This window comes from Vulpes vulpes, chromosome 6 (genome assembly GCF_048418805.1).
Source record: "Vulpes vulpes isolate BD-2025 chromosome 6, VulVul3, whole genome shotgun sequence".
Lineage (NCBI taxonomy): Eukaryota > Metazoa > Chordata > Mammalia > Carnivora > Canidae > Vulpes > Vulpes vulpes.
Window position 1 is genome coordinate 46,270,191 of NC_132785.1, and position 21,469 is coordinate 46,291,659.

Below are 21,469 nucleotides of genomic sequence, written 5' to 3' on the forward strand. Positions count from 1 at the left end.
GCCATCGAGAACTGCATTTGTAATTACCAAGAGTTCTTTTTTATTCTATTCCTTTTTCTCAAACCCATTTTAAGGCTGAAATAGTTTTTCTGGTCCCCAAGGATATTAGCTTGCTCTCATGCCACCAGCATTTGTCCCATGTGTCTGCAACAGTCTCAGTCTCGTCAGAGACCTTCCTGGGGGCAGGCATAGCAGTGAGTCAGTCTCCTGAACTGTATACACCGGGGGCTTTGGTTCTGTTGGGGTTTAAGAGGGGAAGCTTGGTGGGTTGGCGAGGTGGAGGCTGCATCTTTGGGGCCAGGATGGTGACATGGCTCTTTGATCTTAAGAGTGTGACTTTTGGAGGTCTCCTTCTTGGCAATTATTTTTTTTTCAGAGAAGAATTTCCTTGAGTAGCTGCTTGTGAGGCAAGAAGATTTAAGGGGCCTGAATTTCAATGAATACCCATTTTCAGCCCTGAACGTGAACCCCTTCTCCGTGATGGGCATCCTCTAGGCTGTTTCTCCAGAGACCAAACCTAGAAGCGGGGTGGGAATGGGAGAGCCGAGGTTTGTGTATCGGGCACACCTGTTTGATGAGAGGAAAGTAAGGAATCCTGCGCCCCCCTCTCCCCTCCCCTGCGCCTTGTTGAATACCTGGGTCTTAATTTGCTCATTTCTTTCATAGAAATGAGGAAGAAGTTTGATGATGGAGAAGATCCCCTGGATGCAGAGAGCCAACAAGGAGGTGGTGGCAACCCTTTCCACAGGAGCTGGAACTCATGGCAAGGGTTCAATCCCTTTAGCTCAGGCGGACCTTTTAGATTTAAATTCCACTTCAATTAAACCAGCTGTTTTTCTGCTCTTCTTCCTTAATTTTTTTAAAAGATTAAAAACAAACCTTGTTCCGGGATCCTAATGAAAAAAATGCAAATCTTTTAGTTTGTCCATGACCAAAGAGTTGTTTTAATAGGAAAAATCGTTCTTATCCATTTTAGACTGGAGGTTGACGGGTTTGTGGAGGCAGGGAGGCGAAGACTGGTTCTCTTTCTGACAGAGCAGCCCGTGTAAATGTTTGAGGGTCTGGAAGAAGGGTCTGCGGTAGGCGAACCTGTGGAAGTGCTCACGTATCTTCCTACACTGGAGCACGCGGAAATGCTTCTTCACAGCCTTGCAAGGTACAGCAGTGCCTACAGGTAGGAGGAGGAGCTGTGGTCTTCACAAGAGCAGGTTATGTTTTAGTATTCTGCAAGACAGTATCAACACTTTGAGCTGTATGTTCTTAGGGACAACTTTGCTTAGGATCTGGTCAGACCAGTTGCTTGCAAATAATCTTACATTACAGAGCCTCCGTTAATCCACACACATTCCCATCTCTGCTGGCATGAGCATGGCTGGCGCAGGAGGAGGGACGGAGCCTGTCTTTTAGAAAACCTGCTCTCAGGTGGTAGTTGATGTTACCAGGTGCAGATTCTGGATGGACGTGAAGCACGTATATTATGTTGGGGACCTGCAGGAGAATACTGAAGACCATGGTCATAGAATTACTTGTAAAAACCTAAGGACCCTTTTGTTTAATATGAAACAAATTTTTAAAATGTGTAACATAGGTTCGGATAATAGAGCAGTGGTATTATTTAAAATAAGCTTGAAGTGCAGAATGAAGTACTTTAACAACTGAAGTTGTGAAACAATTTCCTGTAACAGGACTGCCTTAGAAATATAAAGTTGCTCAATTGACAGAGAATGCCATGTTCCCCACTTTTAATAAAGGCGGGCCGCTTCTCTTCCATCCTGGCCAACCTCTTGGATGGTAGTCCCTCCCAAGTGGGACTGTCTGAGGCGGCCATTAGACAGGAGACCTGCCCCTTGACCGACCCTGATGCCTGTGAAGGTTCTTTTCCCTGGAAAAAAATTTATGTTTACAAATCTGGTCAGCTCTGGTTGCATCTCCACCACTAAGATGGCATCTCTTTTTGGGATACCTTCCTCAAATCTTTTAAAAAATGAAGTATTCAGTTTTTGTATACTGGATAATTTTTTCCCTAAAAACTGTTAAGAACCTTAAATATTTATGGAACTAGTAATACTGCATTTAAAATCTAAGATAATTACTTTAGGTAAGAGTTACTACCTTCATTCTGGAAAGGTTTTTGTTTTGGCCTCAGAGCATTTTGATGGGTCTAATATATTGTTTTTGTTTTTGTTTTTTTTTTTTAATGAAATCAAGCATTTTAATTTCAGTGGTGGGAGGTGTCCTGACCACAACAGCCAAGCACAGGGCATTTAAGTTTCCTTAAGATGTTTAAGTCATCTTGAAACATATATGGAGAAAGTTCTTTAAACGGAGACAAAAAACACACAGTTGAGCAAAACACCTTTGTGCTTTTTGCATCTGTTTAGAAGTCTATTTCTTACCAATAAACAATGCATTTTGAAAATTAGTAAACAGTTCGCAGCTTTCCTTTTCTTTTAAGGTCTCAAAATTCAAGCCAGTGCTAAAAGGATTTCCAAGGGAAATTCAGTTTTGTTTATTCTTTCATTTTAGTAATCTCATGACTCCATTATCTCAGTAATATCATTCGCCAGTCTGGTTCTTCGGTAGATGATGTCACCGTGACCATTTTCTGATCTACCTACTTTTAAAGTAAGAATTTTCACACAGAATAAGGAGGAACTAGGAAATCACTTGCCTTTCCATTCAGAGAAGACCATGAGAAGTCACCCCAAGGAGCCAAAGGGTCAGGACGGTGGGAGAGCTGGCCAGTGGGAGAGGCATCCTGGGTGCTGGTCACCTCGCTCACCGTCAGGCTGCTGCCCAGACGTCTGTTTGCGTTATTTTGTCAATACTGGTAATAACAGAAATTCCTGTTCCTAAAATTTTACCGTGGATTCAGTTTAGTCCCTGTAACTGAGATGCACAGTTGCTTGCTGGTCTTCAGTAAAGAGACAGGAGCTATGGTGCCAAGTGCTAGTGCCACAGAGACTTGAGGACAGCACGGCCTGTAAGCCCAGTCTGGGCGAGCACCAGTGGGAGCCCAGGCCCCGTGCTGTTCCTCCGTGACCAAGAGAAGCCCGGGGGTGCAGTCCTCCCAGCCCGCTGGGAGAGGTCCTCACACCACAGAGAGCAAGGGACTGAAAGGCATTTGACTTGACTTGTTCTTGGGTTTCTTCCACTTGCCAGTCTCCTGGCTCTTGTTTCTGGGGCCTGCAGCTGCCCGGTAACCACTATGGCTCTTCCTGGAAAAGTAAAATCAGAGGGGTACCTAGCCTTAGGTTATTATATTCCTTTTTTAAACTCTTTCCTTCCTTTTTGGTAAGCTCCTAAAATGAAGTATCACTTGTCTGTACAACGTGGATATTTTCCATAGCAGCAAGTATTAAACACATCAGCCTATAAACATGAGAAGTTTCTAAAAAGAGAATTTATTGCCCATTTTTGAAAGTTTGTGCTTTCTTAGCATGGATAAATGAAAACTTGAAAACAACTTTAATAGTTTACTACTGTGAATTGGATGAACATAATGCTAACTTTAAAAATGTCTCTCTTTAGTCAGTATTAAAACTTTATCTTAATTATCAGTATGAAAACAACTTTTTTGGGACTCTTGAAAATGGAATGTAAAAACTACCTATAGTTTTTTTTCTTTTTTCTTTTTTTTTAAAGAGAGAAATACTGATAACCAAGTAGGAAAAAAGTTAATAGAATCACAATTTGAAATTGGCAGCATTTCCCATTTATGGTGGAAAATGGAAAATTTCACCTTTTTTTAAAGCATGGAATTGGTCAGAAGTTGTGACATTTACTGTGGGGAAAAAAATGTGTAAGATTAGCGTAAGTTAAAAATGGTCCCTCAGTCAGGTTTTGTTAGAGCTGCCTGCCTGAAAGCACAGGATGCTGGGCAACAGGTCTTACAAAAGTTGTAATGTCAGTAGTGTAACCTGAGAAATCCGTGCAACTCTGTTGAATGTAGTGGACTTTACCATATTTGTAAAGGAAGGAGGAAGGCAAATGCTAACTTGTCAACAAATAATATCCTTATTCTAAATCAGATCATTCCTTTTGTTAGTAGCAGAGTCTATTCTCAGTTGCAAATGATATTAATAGGTGGGGATAATTTTTTTTAACAGATGATCTCATTTGCTGAATGATTTAAGAGTAAAATTAGCCACTGCGTGGCTTTATGTACAGTGACCGGTTTTGTTGCACTCGTCTGTGGTGGGCCCCCTTGCCTACAGTGGAAAGCAGAGTCTGGAGGAGGTAAAAATTGGAGATGTTTCAGAAGTTAAAATACTATTCCTACTGTAAGGCTGTTGCCGGTTCTGAATGAGACAAGTAATTTAATCCATCTCAATTTAGTGTTTTAATAAAAAAACCTGAAAATTAATTGAAATGGGTCTCAGATATGTCTGCAAATATGGGTACTATTTTTATGCCCGTGTATTCACATTTAATAAAAATATTTATGGTCAAATCAGTCTTTTCTTGCTTTCAGTTCATTTTTAGGCTTTTGGAGAAGTCTACCTTCCAACTTTGCTTTACATGTGGTCAGGGACTATGTTGAGCTGAAGCACAAGAAGTAGAAATGGTTTTTGTCAGAGCACAGAAAGTAGAAATGGTTAAAACCTCTTAACCCCAGATGTGCAAGAACAGCGTGGACTTTAAGTGGACAGTTCTTTGGTTTCAATACTATTAAAATCTAATATTTAAATTGGCTTTGTTTGAAGACTTTTGGGTTTATACTGTCATTTGCACACTTCTGTAAAAGTCATAAAGGAGGTTTGCTTGGGGTGGGAGTAATGCTGTTTATTTCCATCAAAGTTCTTTTCTTTTTAAGTAACCCCTCCACCTGGCATGGGGCATGAACTCACAACCCCCACATCAAGAGTCACAGCCAGGCGCCCCTGTCTCAGCCAGGTTTCTAACTACAAACCCAAGCAGCTTTCTTCTCAAGTATTATGCACACCCTGAAAGTAAAGGACTACAACGCTTTAGAACCTTCCCAGAAAGTGCAGTTCCCAAATTCTTAATAATAATCATGCCATCTTTGCGAATATGAGCACTTGGCCTCCATCTGGGGTGTCTGGAGGAGAGAGAGGAAGGGCAGATCCATTTTCCCTTCCCTCATCTTCAGGACTCTTCTCGGTGTGAAAGGTGCTTTAAAGACCGCAAAGGATAGCTCTTCTAGTGACATTCCACTGTGTTAGGCTTTTCTTAGGATTTTATTAACTCTCCTTATCACCTGTTGCAGTGTTTGGTTTCCTGCGACATTTAATCCCTCTCATTACCTCAAGTTACTAAGACCTCGTGAAAGTGGAAATTGTATGATTTTCGTGCAAATAAAAGAGCACGTTTTCCTCCTCCTGGACACACCTGGTATGTTAACAGGGCTGTGGGCTGTGGCCTTTCCACCAGGACAAATTTATGAGGGATGCTGTACAGGGAAGACAAGTGGCACTATCAAATCCCAGTAGGCCATCTGTCCTGGTCTCTGAGCTTTACCCGACAGAGTGCTAACGCACACCCAGAATACACAGACTCTCAGTGAGCAGTTTCGGCTAAGGATTAATGGACGGCAAACCCCTCACTGCACTTGAGGACCAGAGCACCCAAGCTCTTCCCATGGTCTACAACCCCCTGCCCGACTGTGTGCCTTCCCCTCCCCAGCCCTCCGTCCCCTGCCCAGCATGCTTCTCCCACCTCACCTTCCATCCCCAATGTCACTCTCTTCTTGACACTTTCCTTTCAGAGCATTTTCATTTGGGCATTTGTTCAATGTCCGTCCTTCAGGTCTGGTTATGGAGACTTTTATTTTGGCCTTCCTCAGCTGAAACCTTTCAGAAGCATTTTCTGGTGGCAGCGGACTGTGGGAAGACAGAGAAGGTTTCGTGCCGGCAGGAGCATCCATGACTTCTGTCTGAAAGGGAGTCTGTGCTCTAGACTAGATTCTCCACAATTCATCTTCCTCAGCAGAGTTAGTGCATCGTTATTCCTTCTCTGCCTTCTCCCCCAATTTTCAATTACGTGAGGTTGATCTTTGTCATTCAAATGTTTTGGTTTTAAGCCCGTCTTTTGAAATTTGAGTAATTTTTATTCCCTTGATTTTAATTACTTTTAACAGGTTTTTTAAAAAAGATTTTATTTATTCATGAGAAAGAGAGAGGCAGAGACACAGGCAGAGGGAGAAGGAGGCTCCATGCAGGACTCCATCCTGGGACTCCAGGATCACGCTCTGGGCCGAAGGTGGCGCTAAACCGTGGAGCCACCCAGGGATTCCCCTAACCTTTAAAGTGAAATCACAGCAGATGGGAAACAAGCCTGACATAGTTGGGCACATCCATGTGGTCAGAGAAAACTTTTAAAATTCAAATGATTAAGAGCTGTAGGGAACAAGATTATTTCCCAAATCTGGAATCTTTGAAAAATGTGGTTAACAGTAACTCTTAAGTCAAGAGGTTCCACTCTGGAATTTCCCAGAACACAGAAGTTTGTGTTTGGTAACCTGAGCTTTACAATATTTTAAGATGGGCGCAGCTGTCCCACTGCCATGAAACCTGCAGACTCCAGAGTGTAGCAGCATGGCCCCCTATGGCCGGCCACTCCTGCTAGGCACAGGTTTGCCTCTAGGTTGAGCTCTGGCCATCAGGGCCATGGGCCTTCCTGCCATCCCTCTCTCACCTGGTCACTAAAGGTAGGATGGTAACCAATCCACTGGTTCTTTGGATGTGAGTGGGCTGCCTTAAATCTTAAAATTGGGAGAAGCAGGCAAGACGGGTGGGATGGTGGCTTAGACTTCAGTACTGAGACTGACTCATCAGCACCTATCATCCTTGGAGCCAGGGAGCTGGGCCTTGTTTGAGTCCTTTGGTGAATAGTCTTACTTGTTCTGGTGGGAAGTTAAATGTCACTAACTTCTTTGAGATACAGCAGCAGAGAAGAAAACAGTGTCAGCCTGGCTTTAGTTGCTGGTGGTACTGACTTGGCATCTACCTGCTGGGGCAGTGGCAGCAGTCAGGCTGTTTCCCAGGAGCCCAGAACACGACCTGGCGCGTAGAGTAACCATACGAGCAGGCTCCCACTTGTGTCAAATTACATTTTTCCCATTAAAGAAAAGCCCGATTTTAACTGTAACTCCAGGCTGAGATGGCCGAGGTGTTTCCCAGTATTCTCTCTCTAGAGGCTCCAATGTCCTCTGAACAAGACATCTGCACCCAAAGGATGGGCACCTCCAAAATCCAACCTTTTGAATATGAGCTTCTGAATGGTATGAAGACTGGATGGTCTTCAGTCTCATATTCTGGGTTTACTTTATGCCTAAACTTGATAAGCTCTACATGATAAAATCTCCTAATTCTTGAATAAACTATTGACAGTGTCCTTTAAGGAGGGGGAAAGAGAAGTGGATTATAACTGCTCACAGAAAATATTTTCTTTTTCTTTCAGGATTTTATTTTTGTTAGTTTGATATGGGCCCTGCATCTGGAACTAGAATTCAGGATCTAGAATGTACACCCAAGTCCCAGGCTAGATTTCAGCACTTCCCGCTCAGTGCAGCTGCTGGCTTTCTCTGTCAGTTCCCAGGCTGTGTCCCTGAGAGGGGCAGATTTTTGTATGGCACAGCAGGCTATATGCACCAAACATAAAATTTTAAAAGTGAGCCATTTTATAAAAGAATCTCCCTGTAAAGAAGTATGTTATTTATAAATCTGGATTTTTAAAATTTAAAAAATTATTCTTTTTAAGTGGGCTCCATGCCCAACATGGGGCTTGAACTCATGACCCTCAGATCAAGTCACATGCTCTGAAAGCCAGCCAGTGCCCCTTATTTTTTTTTTTTTTATGATTTTATTTATTCATAGAGACAGAGAGAGAGAGGCAGAGACCTAGGTAGAGGGAGAAGCAGGCTCCATACAGGAAGCCTGACGTGGGACTCGATCCCGGGTCTCCAGGATCACACCCCAGGTTGCAGGCGGCGCTAAACCGCTGTACCACCGGGGCTGCCCCAGCAGTGCCCCTTAATCTGGATTTTCAGATGCAAGCTATCACTCATCTGGAAATGAGACCTGTACACTGTGCCCTTCAAATCACATCATACAAACCAGAAGGGGAGCATCAAAGACTGTTTACATTACTCTACAATCTTATACTCCATAAAATACGAAGTCTGGCATATTGAAGATGTTAGGTAGTCATGAGCATGGGACTCCAGTGCCTTTACCTAACCGATTGTTCTCCTCAAAAGATTCTTATGGACGTGAAAACAGAGGCTGACAATAAAGGAAAGCAAAATGCCGTGCTACCATCAGATGGCGATTCTACCCCAAACACCGTGGCACACCTCAGTGAGCTGGGCACACCATATCTGGCCTACACGAGATGCTCAGAGGGTGTCTTACCTCTCCCCAAGCCCAGATGTTATACAGACTCCCAAGAGGAGTCAGCACCATGGAGTTGGCCACCCCAGGCTAAGTTACCACTCCAGCCTTTGACAGCATCCCTTAGGATCCTGGGAACTCACAGGAATAATCTAGTTCCATCAGGGCAGGGTACACCGAACAGTCCATTTGATCACAGACCGGCAGGAACAAACAGGGTGACCAGGAGAGGGAGAGCTCTTGACTTCTAATTAGGAATGAATGAAGCAGCTGGGAATAGGGAGGGTATTTTCAAACGCTATGGATGTGCTGCCAAATAGCGGAGGGCTAGACTCGTTCAGAAGAGCTCAGGGAGCAAGAGGAGACACCGTGAATGGACAACTCTGGCTCCACTGGAGCTTGGATCTCCCGGCATATCTCCTGAGGAAGACTGCTCCCTAGGGCCTGGCAGGTTCCACTGCTTGCGCGGGATGGGGGCCTGTCACCGTGGCTGGGGCTAACGTCTGGGACATTTCCCACACCACACTTGCCAGCAGATCTTACAGGGAGCTTCTTACACAGCCCAGCCCTATTTAATCAGCTTCTTCAGGGTATGGGGTTCAAATGTCACTGGGGTCTCTTCCATTCCCAAGATCCAGATTCTAGAAGAGGTGGATAGTTTTTGAACATTGACTATTTCTATTCATCTATCATTAATATATAGCAGGAAAACAAACTTCCATCTTCTTAGTTTCATAAAACTGACTATACTTTTTACACTCCTTTTAAAAGAATACATAGATACCTCATAAGCCCATGAATATAATTTTGTGAAATAAAAATTAGAAACATTAAGAAAATACAAATTCAGCCTAGGATTGTATCATATCGTCTAAGATAAATAAATGATTATAGGACCATGCAACTCTTTTAAAGGGAGTTATAAGTGGGCTGAATTTTTTATTATTCAGAGGTAACCATGAGTCTTTCTTTTTCAAAAGAAAGAAAGCAGAAAGTAGGTTTCTCTAATTTCAAATGTGTTTTGTGAATAAGGAAATGTGGATGTGCAGAGAGCTGGAACACACAGATGTAGGTGGTTTGGTAAATCCCCATGATGACCAGTTAGATATGTTCCTCTACTGGGCTGTCTTTAATGGGTGAAAACCCAGTGTTTCAAACAATAAGGAGAAAGAAATAATCTAGTTTTAAATACTCGATGGTCATTTTTTTATATAACTTAAAATTATTCAGTACAATAAGTACATGTATTTTTAAATAATATTTGAATATGTCACTGATCTTAAATGAAATTTCCAAGTCTCAGCAGTAGTTCCACACTTCCCCAGCAGGTGGCAGACTTCTTGTCATACTTTCCTCTTCTTTCTCCTAGAAGCCAGTGCTAGAGCTCATCATGCGTCAAAACTGCAGAGGAGGAAAGTTTGTTTGGTTACCGAAATCTTAAATATCAAATTAGCTTATTAGCATAAATCTCACCAAAGTAAGAGATACAGAAAAAGCAGCACAGGTGCTGCCTAAGGATCCTTTGTTTTGTTTAGTACTTACTTGCCTCCTTACATGAATGAGATTAGTTCTCTGTACATTATGGTGTCTATCATATTGTGTCACAGTACTTAGGTTTTACCACCTGGAAGGGCACTCTCATGAGTCTAGGAGGACAAGAACCACATTTTTTTTGTCTTTGTTACCCCTGAAACCTAGCACCCTGTGCCTGGCAATGGAAGCCTTGAAAAATCCTGACCATGCACAAAAAGCTTATCGTTAATGTAATGGAATAGAGAGAAGCCATATGTGGCCCTCTTCTGAGATGGGAGGAGACCGAGCACTCACACACTGACATGCGTTGACACACGTGCAGGAATCAAGACTAGTGAAGCCTTAGAGACCAAAATGGTTTCTTCTGCATCACTGAGCTGTCACATACTAACTGATTTTAAAACACTTGAAAATTCAGAATTACATTTTCAGGCAGAAATGAATTAAAGTATAATTTAAATGCATCCTATTCCACAATTCAAGATGTTAAAGTATGTTTTTCTCTTCAGTAAATTCTGGAAGGAATTTACTGGAAATTCCTTGAGATAATAAGGAAATATAAAAGGGAATAATGATAATGAGAGTAGGGGAAGTGGTTATAAGACATCGTTGGAGCTGACTTATGAGTGAATTTCTAAAAATGGAAGACAGGACACAAAGCTGATACATGAGCACACAGTGGGGACGAGGGGCTGATTTTTCCAGAGAGAGGAGCCTGGGAGAGCTTGGTGGGGTGTGAGAGAGAATGTGAAGCAATAACTGAAGTGCTGCTGGGGAAATCTCTGCCTCTCACCTGCCCACTCATCCTGTATTGTGCATTTCAGAGAGAATGGGACCAGCTGTTTATTCCAAGACAAAAAGTAGATGATGTTTAAAAAAAATTGAATATCAAAAAAATTGAATATAGATTGATTTTCATAGGAGTGTCAACGTGCTTAAATAAAATGTCCTCATTTTGGCTTTGGGCCAGGTCTATGTGTGGGATGGCCTTTCTCTGTTCCATGCCCATCCATCCAGAGAGAAGTCTGTCATAGTTCTGCATAGGCTGAGGTACCTAGAGCTACTGGTTAAGCCTCCCAGTCAGGGAAGAAAGAGACATCTTTACACAGAGGAAACCCTTGTCAGCTCTCTGTATTGATCAATCTAATCTTTTATTCTTAAAAATATACAAACAGCCAAGGATCTCCAGGCACTTGGGGAGGACCAATAGCAAAAGAAAAAAAGGACCAAGATGAACAGACAAAACAACACACTCTAAAGAAATAAAGGTAACAAAGAGAACCCAAGAGGTACTTAAGATAATTCTAGTATTTTCAAGATTATTCTGAAATAAATGAAACCATAAAACAGGAAGAAACTGAAATTCAAAGGCAGCAAGCAGAGAAAAAGATTTGTTAAAAAGATGTGATTGCTCCCTTAAAAAAATATCAATAGAAGTAAAAAAAAAAAAATTCCCTGAACAGAAGGGGAAATCAGGAAATATAAAAAGAAAACATAACCACAGAAATACAAGGAATCATAAGAGACTTCTATGAACATTTGTAAACCTGGAAACTGTGACACAAGAAGAAATGAATAAATTCCTGAAAGTGTACAACTTATCATGAACATAGTGACTTGAGGAAACACAATACCTGAACAACCAATTACTAGTAAGGAGACTGAATCAGTAATCAAACCTCCTGAGAAACAAAAAGTCCAGGACCAGATGGCTTCACCGATGAATTCTACCAAACATTTAAGGAATAATACCAATCCTTCTTCAATTTTTCTAGTCAATAGAGAGGAAAGGAACATGTCTTTTTTTTTTTTTAAGATTTTTATTTATTTATTCATGAGAGACACAGAAGGAGAGAGGCAGAGACTTAGGCAGAGGGAGAAGCAGGCTCCCTGCAGGGAGCCCGATGTGGGACTCGATCTCAGAACTCAAGGATGTGCCCTGAGCCAAAGGCAGTTGCTTAACCAATGAGCCACCCAGGCGTCCTGGGAAGGAACATGTCTGAACTCATTTTATAACGCCAGTACTGACTTGATGCCCAAACCAGAAAAGGTCACTACAAGTAAATTTCAGAGCAATACTCCTGATAAACAAAGATGTAAAAATCCTCAACAAAATATCAGCAAATCAATACATTAAAAGGATCACACACCATGATCAAGTGGGATTTATTCTAGAGATGCAAAGATGGCTTGGCTCAACATACACAAATCAATCAATATGATATACAGACATCAACAAGATGATGGATAAAAATCATATGATCATCTCAATGGATGAAGAAGCATTTGAAAAGACTCAACATCCATTTATGATAAAAACTCAACGAAGTGGGTACAGAGGAACTATACTTCCTCAATATAATGAAGGCCATATATGATAAGTCCATAGTAACATCATACTCAGTGGCAAAAAGCTAAAGGTTTTCCTTTCAGATCACGAATGAGATAAGAATGCCTAGTCTTACCACTATTATTCAGTACAGTACTGGAAGTAGTAGCCATAGTGATTAGGGAAGGAAAAAAAAAAGGCATCCAAGTTGAAAAGAAAACTGTCACTATTTGCAGATGACAAGATATTATATACAGAAAATGCTAAAGATTCCACCAAAAAACTTTTTTTTTTCCACCAAAAAACTTAAAACTAATAAGTGAATTCAATAAAGTGGCAGGACACAAAATTAATGTACAGAAATCTGTTGTGTTTCTATAAAGTAATACCAAACTGTAAGAAAGAAAAATTAAGTGGCACCTGGGTGGCTCAGTTGGTAAAGCATCTGTCTTCAGCTCAGGTCATGATGTCAGGGTCCTGGGATTGAGCCCCAAGTGGTGCTCCCTGCTTGGCAGGGGAGCCTGCTTCTCCCTCTGCTCCTCATCCCGCTCATGCTCACTTGTGCTCTCTCTCAAATAAATAAATAAAATCTTAAAAAAAAGAAAAATTAATAAAATCATCTATTTACAACTGCATCAAAAGAATACAATACGTAAGGAGTAAATTTAACCAAGGAATTGAAAGACCTGTACACTGAAAACTATGAGACACTGATGAAGACACAACTAAATGGAAAGATATTCCATGCTCATGGACTGGAAGAATTAATATTGATAAAATCTCCCTACTATCCCAAGAAATCTACAACCCATATAAAAAATCCCATTGCCATTTTTCACAGAAATAGAACAAACACTCTTAAAACTTATAAAGAACCACAAACCCTAAATAGCCAAAGTAATCCTGAGAAAGGATGAAGCTGAGGCATCAGGCTCCCTGATATGACTATCACAAAGCTATAGTAATCAAAACAGTTTAGACACTGGTATAAAAACAGATACACAGATCATTGGAACAGAAAGGAGCCCCAAAATAAAGTCATACATACATGGTCAATTAAGCTATAACAAAGGAGCCAAGAGTATGCAATGGGGAAGTACAGTCTCTTCAATAATGGTGTTGGGAAAACTGGACAGCCACATGCAAAAGAATGAAACTTTGCCCCATTCTTACACCATACACAAAGATTAACACAAAATGGATAAATGTTAAGACCTGAAGCCATAAAACTCCAGAACAAAACATGGGCAAGAAAAGCAAAGTAAATAAGTAGGACTACATGAAACTACAAATCTTCTGTACAGCAAAGAAACCATCAGCAAAATGAAAAGGCAACCTATGGAATAGGAAAAAATATTTGCAAATTGTGTATCTGATAAAGGGTTAATATCCAAAATATATAAAGAACTCCTACAACTCAATAGCAAAAAAACCCAAAAAACCAACTAACAACCTAATTAAGAAAATGGACAGAAACTCTGAAGAGACACTTTTCCAAAGATGATATACAAGTGGCCAACAGGTTAACATCACCAATCATCAGGGAAATCAAAATCAAAATCACAATAAGATTTCAGCTTGTCCCTCTTAGAATGGCTATTATCAAAAAGACAAGAAAGAACAAGTGTTAGCAAGGATGCGTAACAAAAGGGAACCCCTGTGCACTGTTGATGGAAATTGGTGCAGCACTGCGGAAAACATAATTCCCCAAAACCTACAAAAAGAACTACCATGTGATCCAGAATCTTACCCCTGAGAATTTATCCAAAGGAAACAAAAACATTAACCTGAAAAGGTATCTATGTTCTCATGTTCACTGCAGCACTATTTACAATACCCAAGACATGGAAACAACCTAAGTGTCCATCGATGGATGAATGAATGGCTAAGGAAAATGTGAGGTGTGAGTGTGTGTGTGTAATGTATTAATTTAGCCATAAAAAGAAGGAAATCCTGCCATTTGCAACAACATGAATGGATCTTGAGGACATTATGAAATAAGACAGAGAAAGATACTCTATGGTTTCACTTATAAGTGGAATCTAAAGCAATACTGAGCTCACAGACACAGAGAACCATTAATGGTTGTCAGAGTGGGGCTAGGGGATGGGCAAAATAGGTGAGGAGGAGATCAAAAGGTACAAACTTCTATTTATAAAACAATGTCATAGAGATGTAATGAACAGCATAGTGACTGTATTTAACATTACTGTATTGTATATTTGAAAATTGCTAGGAAATTTTAAAAGTTCTCATCACAAGAAAAATTTTGTAACTATGTATGGTAATGAATTATTAGACTTACTGTGATCATTCTGTAATATTGTAATATTACTAATAATAAATGTGATACACCTGAAACTAATATAATGTTGTATCTATCAATTATATCTCAACTTAAAAAAAGGAAAAATGAAGAATAATAGGTCATGACCAAGCTGAGTTTAATTCTGGAACACAGGGATGACTCAATATTAAGGAAATATATTAAAATAGTTTGTCATATTAATAAATAAAAAACCAGATAGTCACCTCTATTTCTGTTAAAGAGGCAGTCGATCAAATGAAACCCATTCTTTTTCTTTTCAGATTCTAGTTAGTTAATATACAGTGCTAAATGCAACCCATTATTGATAAAAATACTTAATAAGAATCAATGGCTACTTCCTCACTATGATAAATTTTTGTAGTCCAAGGCTATTATCTTACTTGATAGGGAAATACAGAAGGTTGGCCAGGCAAAGTGAGAAAGAGGCCTTGTACACTACTGTTATTTAACATTATATTAGAACTATCAGCGAAAGTAATTAGACAAGTAAAAGCAATATGAACAATTTCAAGTAAGATATGTTTAATCTTGGGAGGGAAAAACCAAAGACAATTAAATATTACTATAAATGAGAATTCAGTATGATCACAGAAATAAAAATTCATATGCAGAAAACAATACTCTGTACAAGTAACCAACAATAAGAAGATATACTGTAAGAGAAAATCTCATTTATAATAGCAACAAAAAAGATGATATACCTAGGAACAAACTTAAAAAGATATGTTTAAAACTCAGATGATTAAATTGTTATGATTCTTGAAAACATTAAAACTGAACCTGAACATACAGAAAGATATAACATGTTCTTAGATGGGAAGAACAGTTTTCATGAAGATGTTAATAATCTCTAAGTAATAGATTTAATCTCCCCTCCAACACCACCCCTCCCGAAAACTGAAAAATTTCGACCTAGATGATTCTAAAGCTTATATGGAGAAATGAACAGGAGTACCAGGAAAACAACAACAAAATAGCAATGAAGGGATATGAGCCCTACTTAATATTAAAACATGTTATACATCTTCAATAATTAAAGGAGTGTAAAATAGGCACATGTATAGACAAAGATCAATGGAACAGGATAAAAAAATGTGCCAAATGAGACATAGATAATACAGAAACTTCGTATATGATAAAGGTGGCAATACAGATCTCTAGAATAAAGATCATTAATTTTTTTCCAGAGTTGGATAACAATCCAAAATGAGAAAAGGATAAGAATAAACAGTTGAAAGACAGAAGAAATTACAAATGACTCTTAAACATCTGACAAGATTCTCAATTCCATCATGTCAGGGGTTGAACTGTATCCCTCCAAAATTCATAAGGTGGAATCCTAACTTGTAGGACTTCAGAAAGTGACCTTATTTATAGTCTTTATAGAGGTAATGAAGTTGAAATGATGCCATTAGGGTGGACCCTAATCCAACATGACTGGTGTCCTTGTTGGATGAGGAAATCTGCACAGAGATATATACATAGAGAAGATAAGGTGAAGAGAGTCAGAGAGGAAATGGACACCTACAAGTCAAGGTGGCCCGGGACAGATCCTCTCTCAATACCCTCAGAAGAAACCAACCTTAATGACACTTGGATCTTGGATGTCAAGCTACCAGAACGCTGAGACAAAAAATGTCTTTTGTTGAAGTCACCCAGGCTGGGCTACTGTGTTAGAACAACCCCAGAAAACGAATATGGTTTATAATGAGAGAAATGCAAAAATTATAAAAGATATATCACAGCCTTAAAAATGATTGACTCTGTGTCTAAGAGAGGTCTTCCAATTTTATTCTATATACTTCCATGTTGTTTTAATGTTTATAACATGTCTTACATTTGTAATTCAAAATTAAGTAAAAAATCCAATATTTTTTTGTAAAACATTTCACTTTTTAAAAAATTATTTTTATACATAAATGCATATGTACATAAACACAAGCAAACATGCCATTCTTCTTTAATTAAGATGGGGTCAATCTTATTACAAATATTACTCTGTATTTTTAACTTGAAATATACTGTCAACAAAATACATTTATTTCTTTTGCAAGGCTACACTATATTTCATTGTTTGTATGTAACGATATTTATATAATTAAATCTATTAATGGATAAATTCTTAAAAAAAAATTTTTTTTAAATTAGGTTCTATGGCTAGCATGGAGCCCAATTCAGGGCTTGAACTCATGACCCTGAGATCAATACCTGAATTGAATAGATCAAGAGTTGGAAGCTTAAGCAACAGAGCCAACCAGGTGCCCCAATAGCTAAATTATTTCTAGCTCATTAAAAACAATGGCACAACAAACATATGTATATAGGTATCATTCCTTTTTTTTTTTTTTTAAAGATCTGAAAGAGAGAGAGCAAGTACACACACACATACACGTGTGTAGGAAGGGGCAGAGGGAGAGTGAGAGAATCTCAAGCAGAATCCTGGCTGAGCAGGGAGCCCAATGTGGGGCTGGATCTCACGACCCTGAGATCATGACCTGAGTTGAATCAAGAGTCAACCTAACCAACTGAGCCACCCAAGAACCCTGTCATTTCTCTTTTTCTTTTTCCATTTCTCTTTTTTAAATGTAAATTTGTTAAAGTGAACCCTGTCATTTCTCTCTCTTTTTCTTTTTCCATTTCTCTTTTTTAAATGTAAATTTGTTAAAGTGAATTGCTGGTTCAAAGGGCACACACATTTCAAGTTTTTGTATACACTGTAATATTTCATTAATTTATACAGCTACTGTATATATGAGTATATGAGAGTGTTTACTTGTCAATACCCTTGCTAACACTGGATATTATTAATCCTTTAACTCCAGTTTGGTAAGAGAAACATTCCATCTCATGTTCTGTGGATTAAAAATTTTTGAGGTAAAAAAAATTTTTTTTGAGGTAATTATGTAAAATTTCCTTTCTTTCTTCTCTTAACGTTTTTTCCTCTTCTCCCCTCTTCTCCATCTTCTTTCTATCTTTTCCTTCAAAACAGTTCTACTACACTACTTACAGAATCTTCTGAATTTAAATAATGTTTTAATTAAATTATTTAATTCATTAATTAAAGACATATGGGTGTGTTTTAAATACTGAACTTCTCAGAAAATAAACAAAATCACACTGGTTTTGTTAGGGAATACACAAAGTCAAGATGAAACACAATTTCATGTTTATGTGAGAAAGTTTATATACAACATTTTTATGTTTATACTTATCATTTCAACTTCTTGAAAAAATAAAGCTGAGGAGAATAAGAATTTTATTCTGAACCAATGAAAAAACTTACTGTTGAGGATTAATATAACCTGTGAAGGTCTCTAACACTGACTGGAGCCCATGGCTATTTTTAAAAGAGTAAAGAATAATTGAGAGAATGAGGCACTGATGAGGAAAGAGAATTGTGAGGCAATCGAGAAGTTTGCATTAGCTTTACAAGAATATTCAACACTTAATTTGTTGAGGGTTTATGCAGTGCTGAAATGCCCAGGAAAGTACAGTTTAATCTTGGAAATGGAAGCAAATCTCATCCAAGTCCCACTCTAGCCCTAAGGCTACTGGAACCAGGAACACTCGGGAAATCCCTACTCTGTGTGAGATTAATTTAGAAGATAGCAGGTAGTATTTCTAGTTAGCTATGTATGCCTTTTACTAAACTTCAGGGCTTGAATTTTCCCATTTGGGAAATCTGGTATAATCCTAAAGACAAGCATTTCTTCTACTTTTATTTTTTACTGCTTGTGTCAGGAGGCTAATGCCACAACAACATCCACATATGTGCTGATATGAACTGAAGTTATATCCATGGGGGTAAGAGATTGTCTATCCATGTTTTTAATTTGTGAGCTTAGTCCACATAAAAAGGAAATTCTTAATAATGTCATAAATTTCTTAAAGAAATTCTGACCTAATAATTTAATAAATTCACCAAGAAATGAATCTGTAACTTATTATAATCTGTTAATACAACATTTGGTTCATACATCACTGCAAAATTATGACTTACTTGCATTTTTCTTCTTGTTTTCAAGGTGATCTAACAGTTGTCGTATCTCAGTGTCATACTCCACCCATTCTGGGACAATCCTGGCAGCAGCTTTTAGCTTGGGTTCTTTTGTTTTGGGATTATTGCACTAAAAGTTTAAATTAAATTTTGTTAATAAAAAGCTATTATCCTTGCATGTTAATTATACTTCAATTAAGGAAAGAAAGTAGAGAGGGAGGGAGGGTGGGGTGGAAGGAAGGAAGGGATAATTGTCTAGAAAACACAAAGGAAATGCTCAAGGATGTTACTATGTCACTAGAGCACACAAAACACATTTTGTAAAAAGTTGAGTCCTAAGTACTATCTAAAGTACTAGGGATCCCTGGGTGGCGCAGTGGTTTGGCGCCTGCCTTTGGCGATCCTGGAGACCCCGGATTGAATCCCATGTCAGGCTCCTGGTGCATGGAGCCTGCTTCTCCCTCTGCCTGTGTCTCTGCCTCTCTCTCTCTCTCTCTCTCTCTGTGACTATCATAAATGAATTAAAAAAAAATAAAGTACTAAAATTAGTTTAATAGGGAAAAGATCAAATGATAATTACAAATCATACTTTATGGAAGCACTAAGTGTTTAATGCAAACACCTCAATCAGAAACTTAAAAATTGTTTAAAAACATTCTGATAGTTAACAAGGAGTTTGTCAATTCTGCAAACAGTTTTGACAAAGATCTAATTACACTGACTATTTGTAAAAGAACACAGCAGACTACATTAGACTAAAGTCTGGCTTATATGCTTAAGTTTTCCACCAACAAAAGTATTTGTTAGCCTTTAGAAATTTGAGTTTCTTTAGCAAAATACATTCATTCCCTTTCATATGCATCTGTTTTAATTACCAACTGTGATGATATTAAAAATCAGTTAATTGGAAATAAAATCAGTTAACTTGAACTCATCAAAATACTGATAGATGTGCAATTCAGAGTCGTTTATAAATCTCATGTCTAAATCTAGTTAACTAGTCTACCTGACAGACACAGTGGAAAACCAATGGATGTGGATCCTCCATCATGGTTCCAACTCTACACTTACTAGTAATAAGGCACATGCATTTCACTCAATTGTCTATGTGAGTGTGTGTGTGCCAGACAGGGGGTGGGTCTTAGTGCTTTATCACAGGGGAGGAAGCCACGATAACCTCCAAGTTTCCAATGATACAGGATCCATTTAAACTACTCGGGAGTTTATAAATAGTTTTAAATATTTATATATAGTTTTAAATTAAAAGGTTAAAAGGCAACACATCATAGGATAGAATTCTGGATGCATGTGACAGCACAGCTGACAAGGTCTGCTAATAGGGTGCAAGGCAGTTATGAGGGGAGGGGTCAGAGACTCCCCCAGAGTGTTTGGCTTGAGTCATGTGAAGAATGAAGAAGCCAGTGACAGACATGAAGGGCTGTAGGAGGAGCACAACGCCCAGAGTTCCACAAGCATCCCACAAGCTGTCTATTAGGCATTAACACATCTTGAAGCTCCCTTCTATGTGATGTTGTAGTTGCCACAACTTGCTTTCTCCTTAGTTCCTTGTGGGAAGGCTATGGGTTGTGAGCCATGAGCCTATTATCTTGATCCCTTCCTCACCAATTATTTCCAGTTCACTCCACTGTGGATTTTTTTCTATAGTAATATGTTCCTGAAGTAAGTGGGAAAAGAGGATGTTCTTTGCAGAAATTAACTTTATAGGCAATACATTCTATAAAGTGAAGACAATGGAACTATTTTTTTTCATTTTAATTGTGTCAGAAACTATAAAATAAAAAGACTATGTTTTCCTTAGTTTTATGTGCTACAATTTTCCCCCTATAATCTATATCAGTGGTGCTTAAATGGGGCTATTATGCCCCTCAGGGGAGCTCTGGCAAGGTCTGGACACATTTTTGGGTGTCGTGATGGGGGGGTGCTACTGCCATCTAGTGGGTAAGGCTAGGGATGCTGCTAAACATCCTACAATGTGCTAGATGGTCTCCCACACTTAAAAATTACAGGGTCCCAAATGCAAATAATGTCCAGGTTGAGAAACTTTACTGAAATGGGGTTGAGACCATCTCATGACATTCATAAGTGCTCTCATTCTCACCTTTAATACCACTAATCATGCTTTTTTTCCTCTTCATTAGGCCATTTCCTTGGGATTTTTCTCCCCTCCCTTAACTTTTTCCCCAAGAAGCTGACCCAAATTAGCATGTTCTCTCATTTTTAAGTGCTTCTGTGGGAGGAACAGCTAGCTGCCCACCAAAATTTATGCCACCTTTTCTATATGTAGACCCTTCCCCAGGAAGTTGCTGCCTGTCTGGGAATGACATTTCTTAGCTCTTCTTACATCTAGATGTGACCACACAAACCAATTCTCACCCAAGGGGCATGGCTTTTAGGAGTCAGGAAGCACTCCTCACAATTCCCCCAGATCAACATCACACAAGAGAAATATGGAAACCACATATGTAATTTTAAATTTTCTAGTAGCCATACAAAAAATATAAAAGGAACAGGTGAAATAAATTTTAATACTCTATTTTATTTAACCAAATATGTCCAAATTATCAGTCATTATGTAATAAGTATTAAAATTAGTAATGAGATATTTTTTACATTATTATTGTAACGAGTCTTCAAAATCTGGTATCTTACACTTTACAGCACATCTCAATTCAGACTAGCAACGTTTTAAGTGCTCAATGCCACATATGGCAAGTGGCTGCCACAGTGGATAGATCAGCTCCAGATGGGTACAGATGATGTCAGGCCCTCAGAGGCTGAGCAGCCACAGGTGGATGGAGGCTGGTCCCTGAGTCATGACGGACAAAGAAGCTACTCACTGAAAAGAACACCCACTCAGAGCTTTTCTTAGGTGAGTGAGAATCCACTGAAATTTGGGGGTTTGTTAG

General features: G+C 39.0%; 2 protein-coding genes and 1 long non-coding RNA gene across 8 annotated transcripts in view; 1 reads left to right on the forward strand and 2 right to left on the reverse strand.

The window, feature by feature from the left end:
• Positions 1-4,453, forward strand: part of DNAJC3 (DnaJ heat shock protein family (Hsp40) member C3) — a 93,276-nt gene extending 88,823 nt beyond the window's left edge. Inside the window, exon 12 of the mRNA XM_072760870.1 lies at positions 667-4,453. Coding sequence (XP_072616971.1) covers positions 667-824 — 158 coding nt within the window. The 3' untranslated portion in view covers positions 825-4,453. The remainder of the gene's footprint in view (positions 1-666) is intronic.
• On the reverse strand, positions 2,170-8,301 carry LOC140599307 (uncharacterized). Its single transcript, XR_012002031.1, has 2 exons — positions 5,685-8,301; positions 2,170-3,218 (listed from the first exon to the last, which is right to left on the reverse strand). It is a non-coding gene; the product is annotated as an uncharacterized lncRNA (long non-coding RNA).
• Positions 8,302-9,536: 1,235 nt separating this feature from the next.
• The window catches only part of UGGT2 (UDP-glucose glycoprotein glucosyltransferase 2), a 188,006-nt gene continuing 176,073 nt past the window's right edge, over positions 9,537-21,469 (reverse strand). For all 6 annotated transcript variants that reach the window (XM_072760866.1, XM_072760864.1, XM_026003635.2 and 3 more), the window contains 2 exons: positions 18,546-18,672; positions 9,537-9,755 (listed from right to left, as the gene is read on the reverse strand). In XM_072760866.1, coding sequence (XP_072616967.1) covers positions 9,733-9,755; positions 18,546-18,672 — 150 coding nt within the window. In that variant the 3' untranslated portion in view covers positions 9,537-9,732. The remainder of the gene's footprint in view (positions 9,756-18,545; positions 18,673-21,469) is intronic.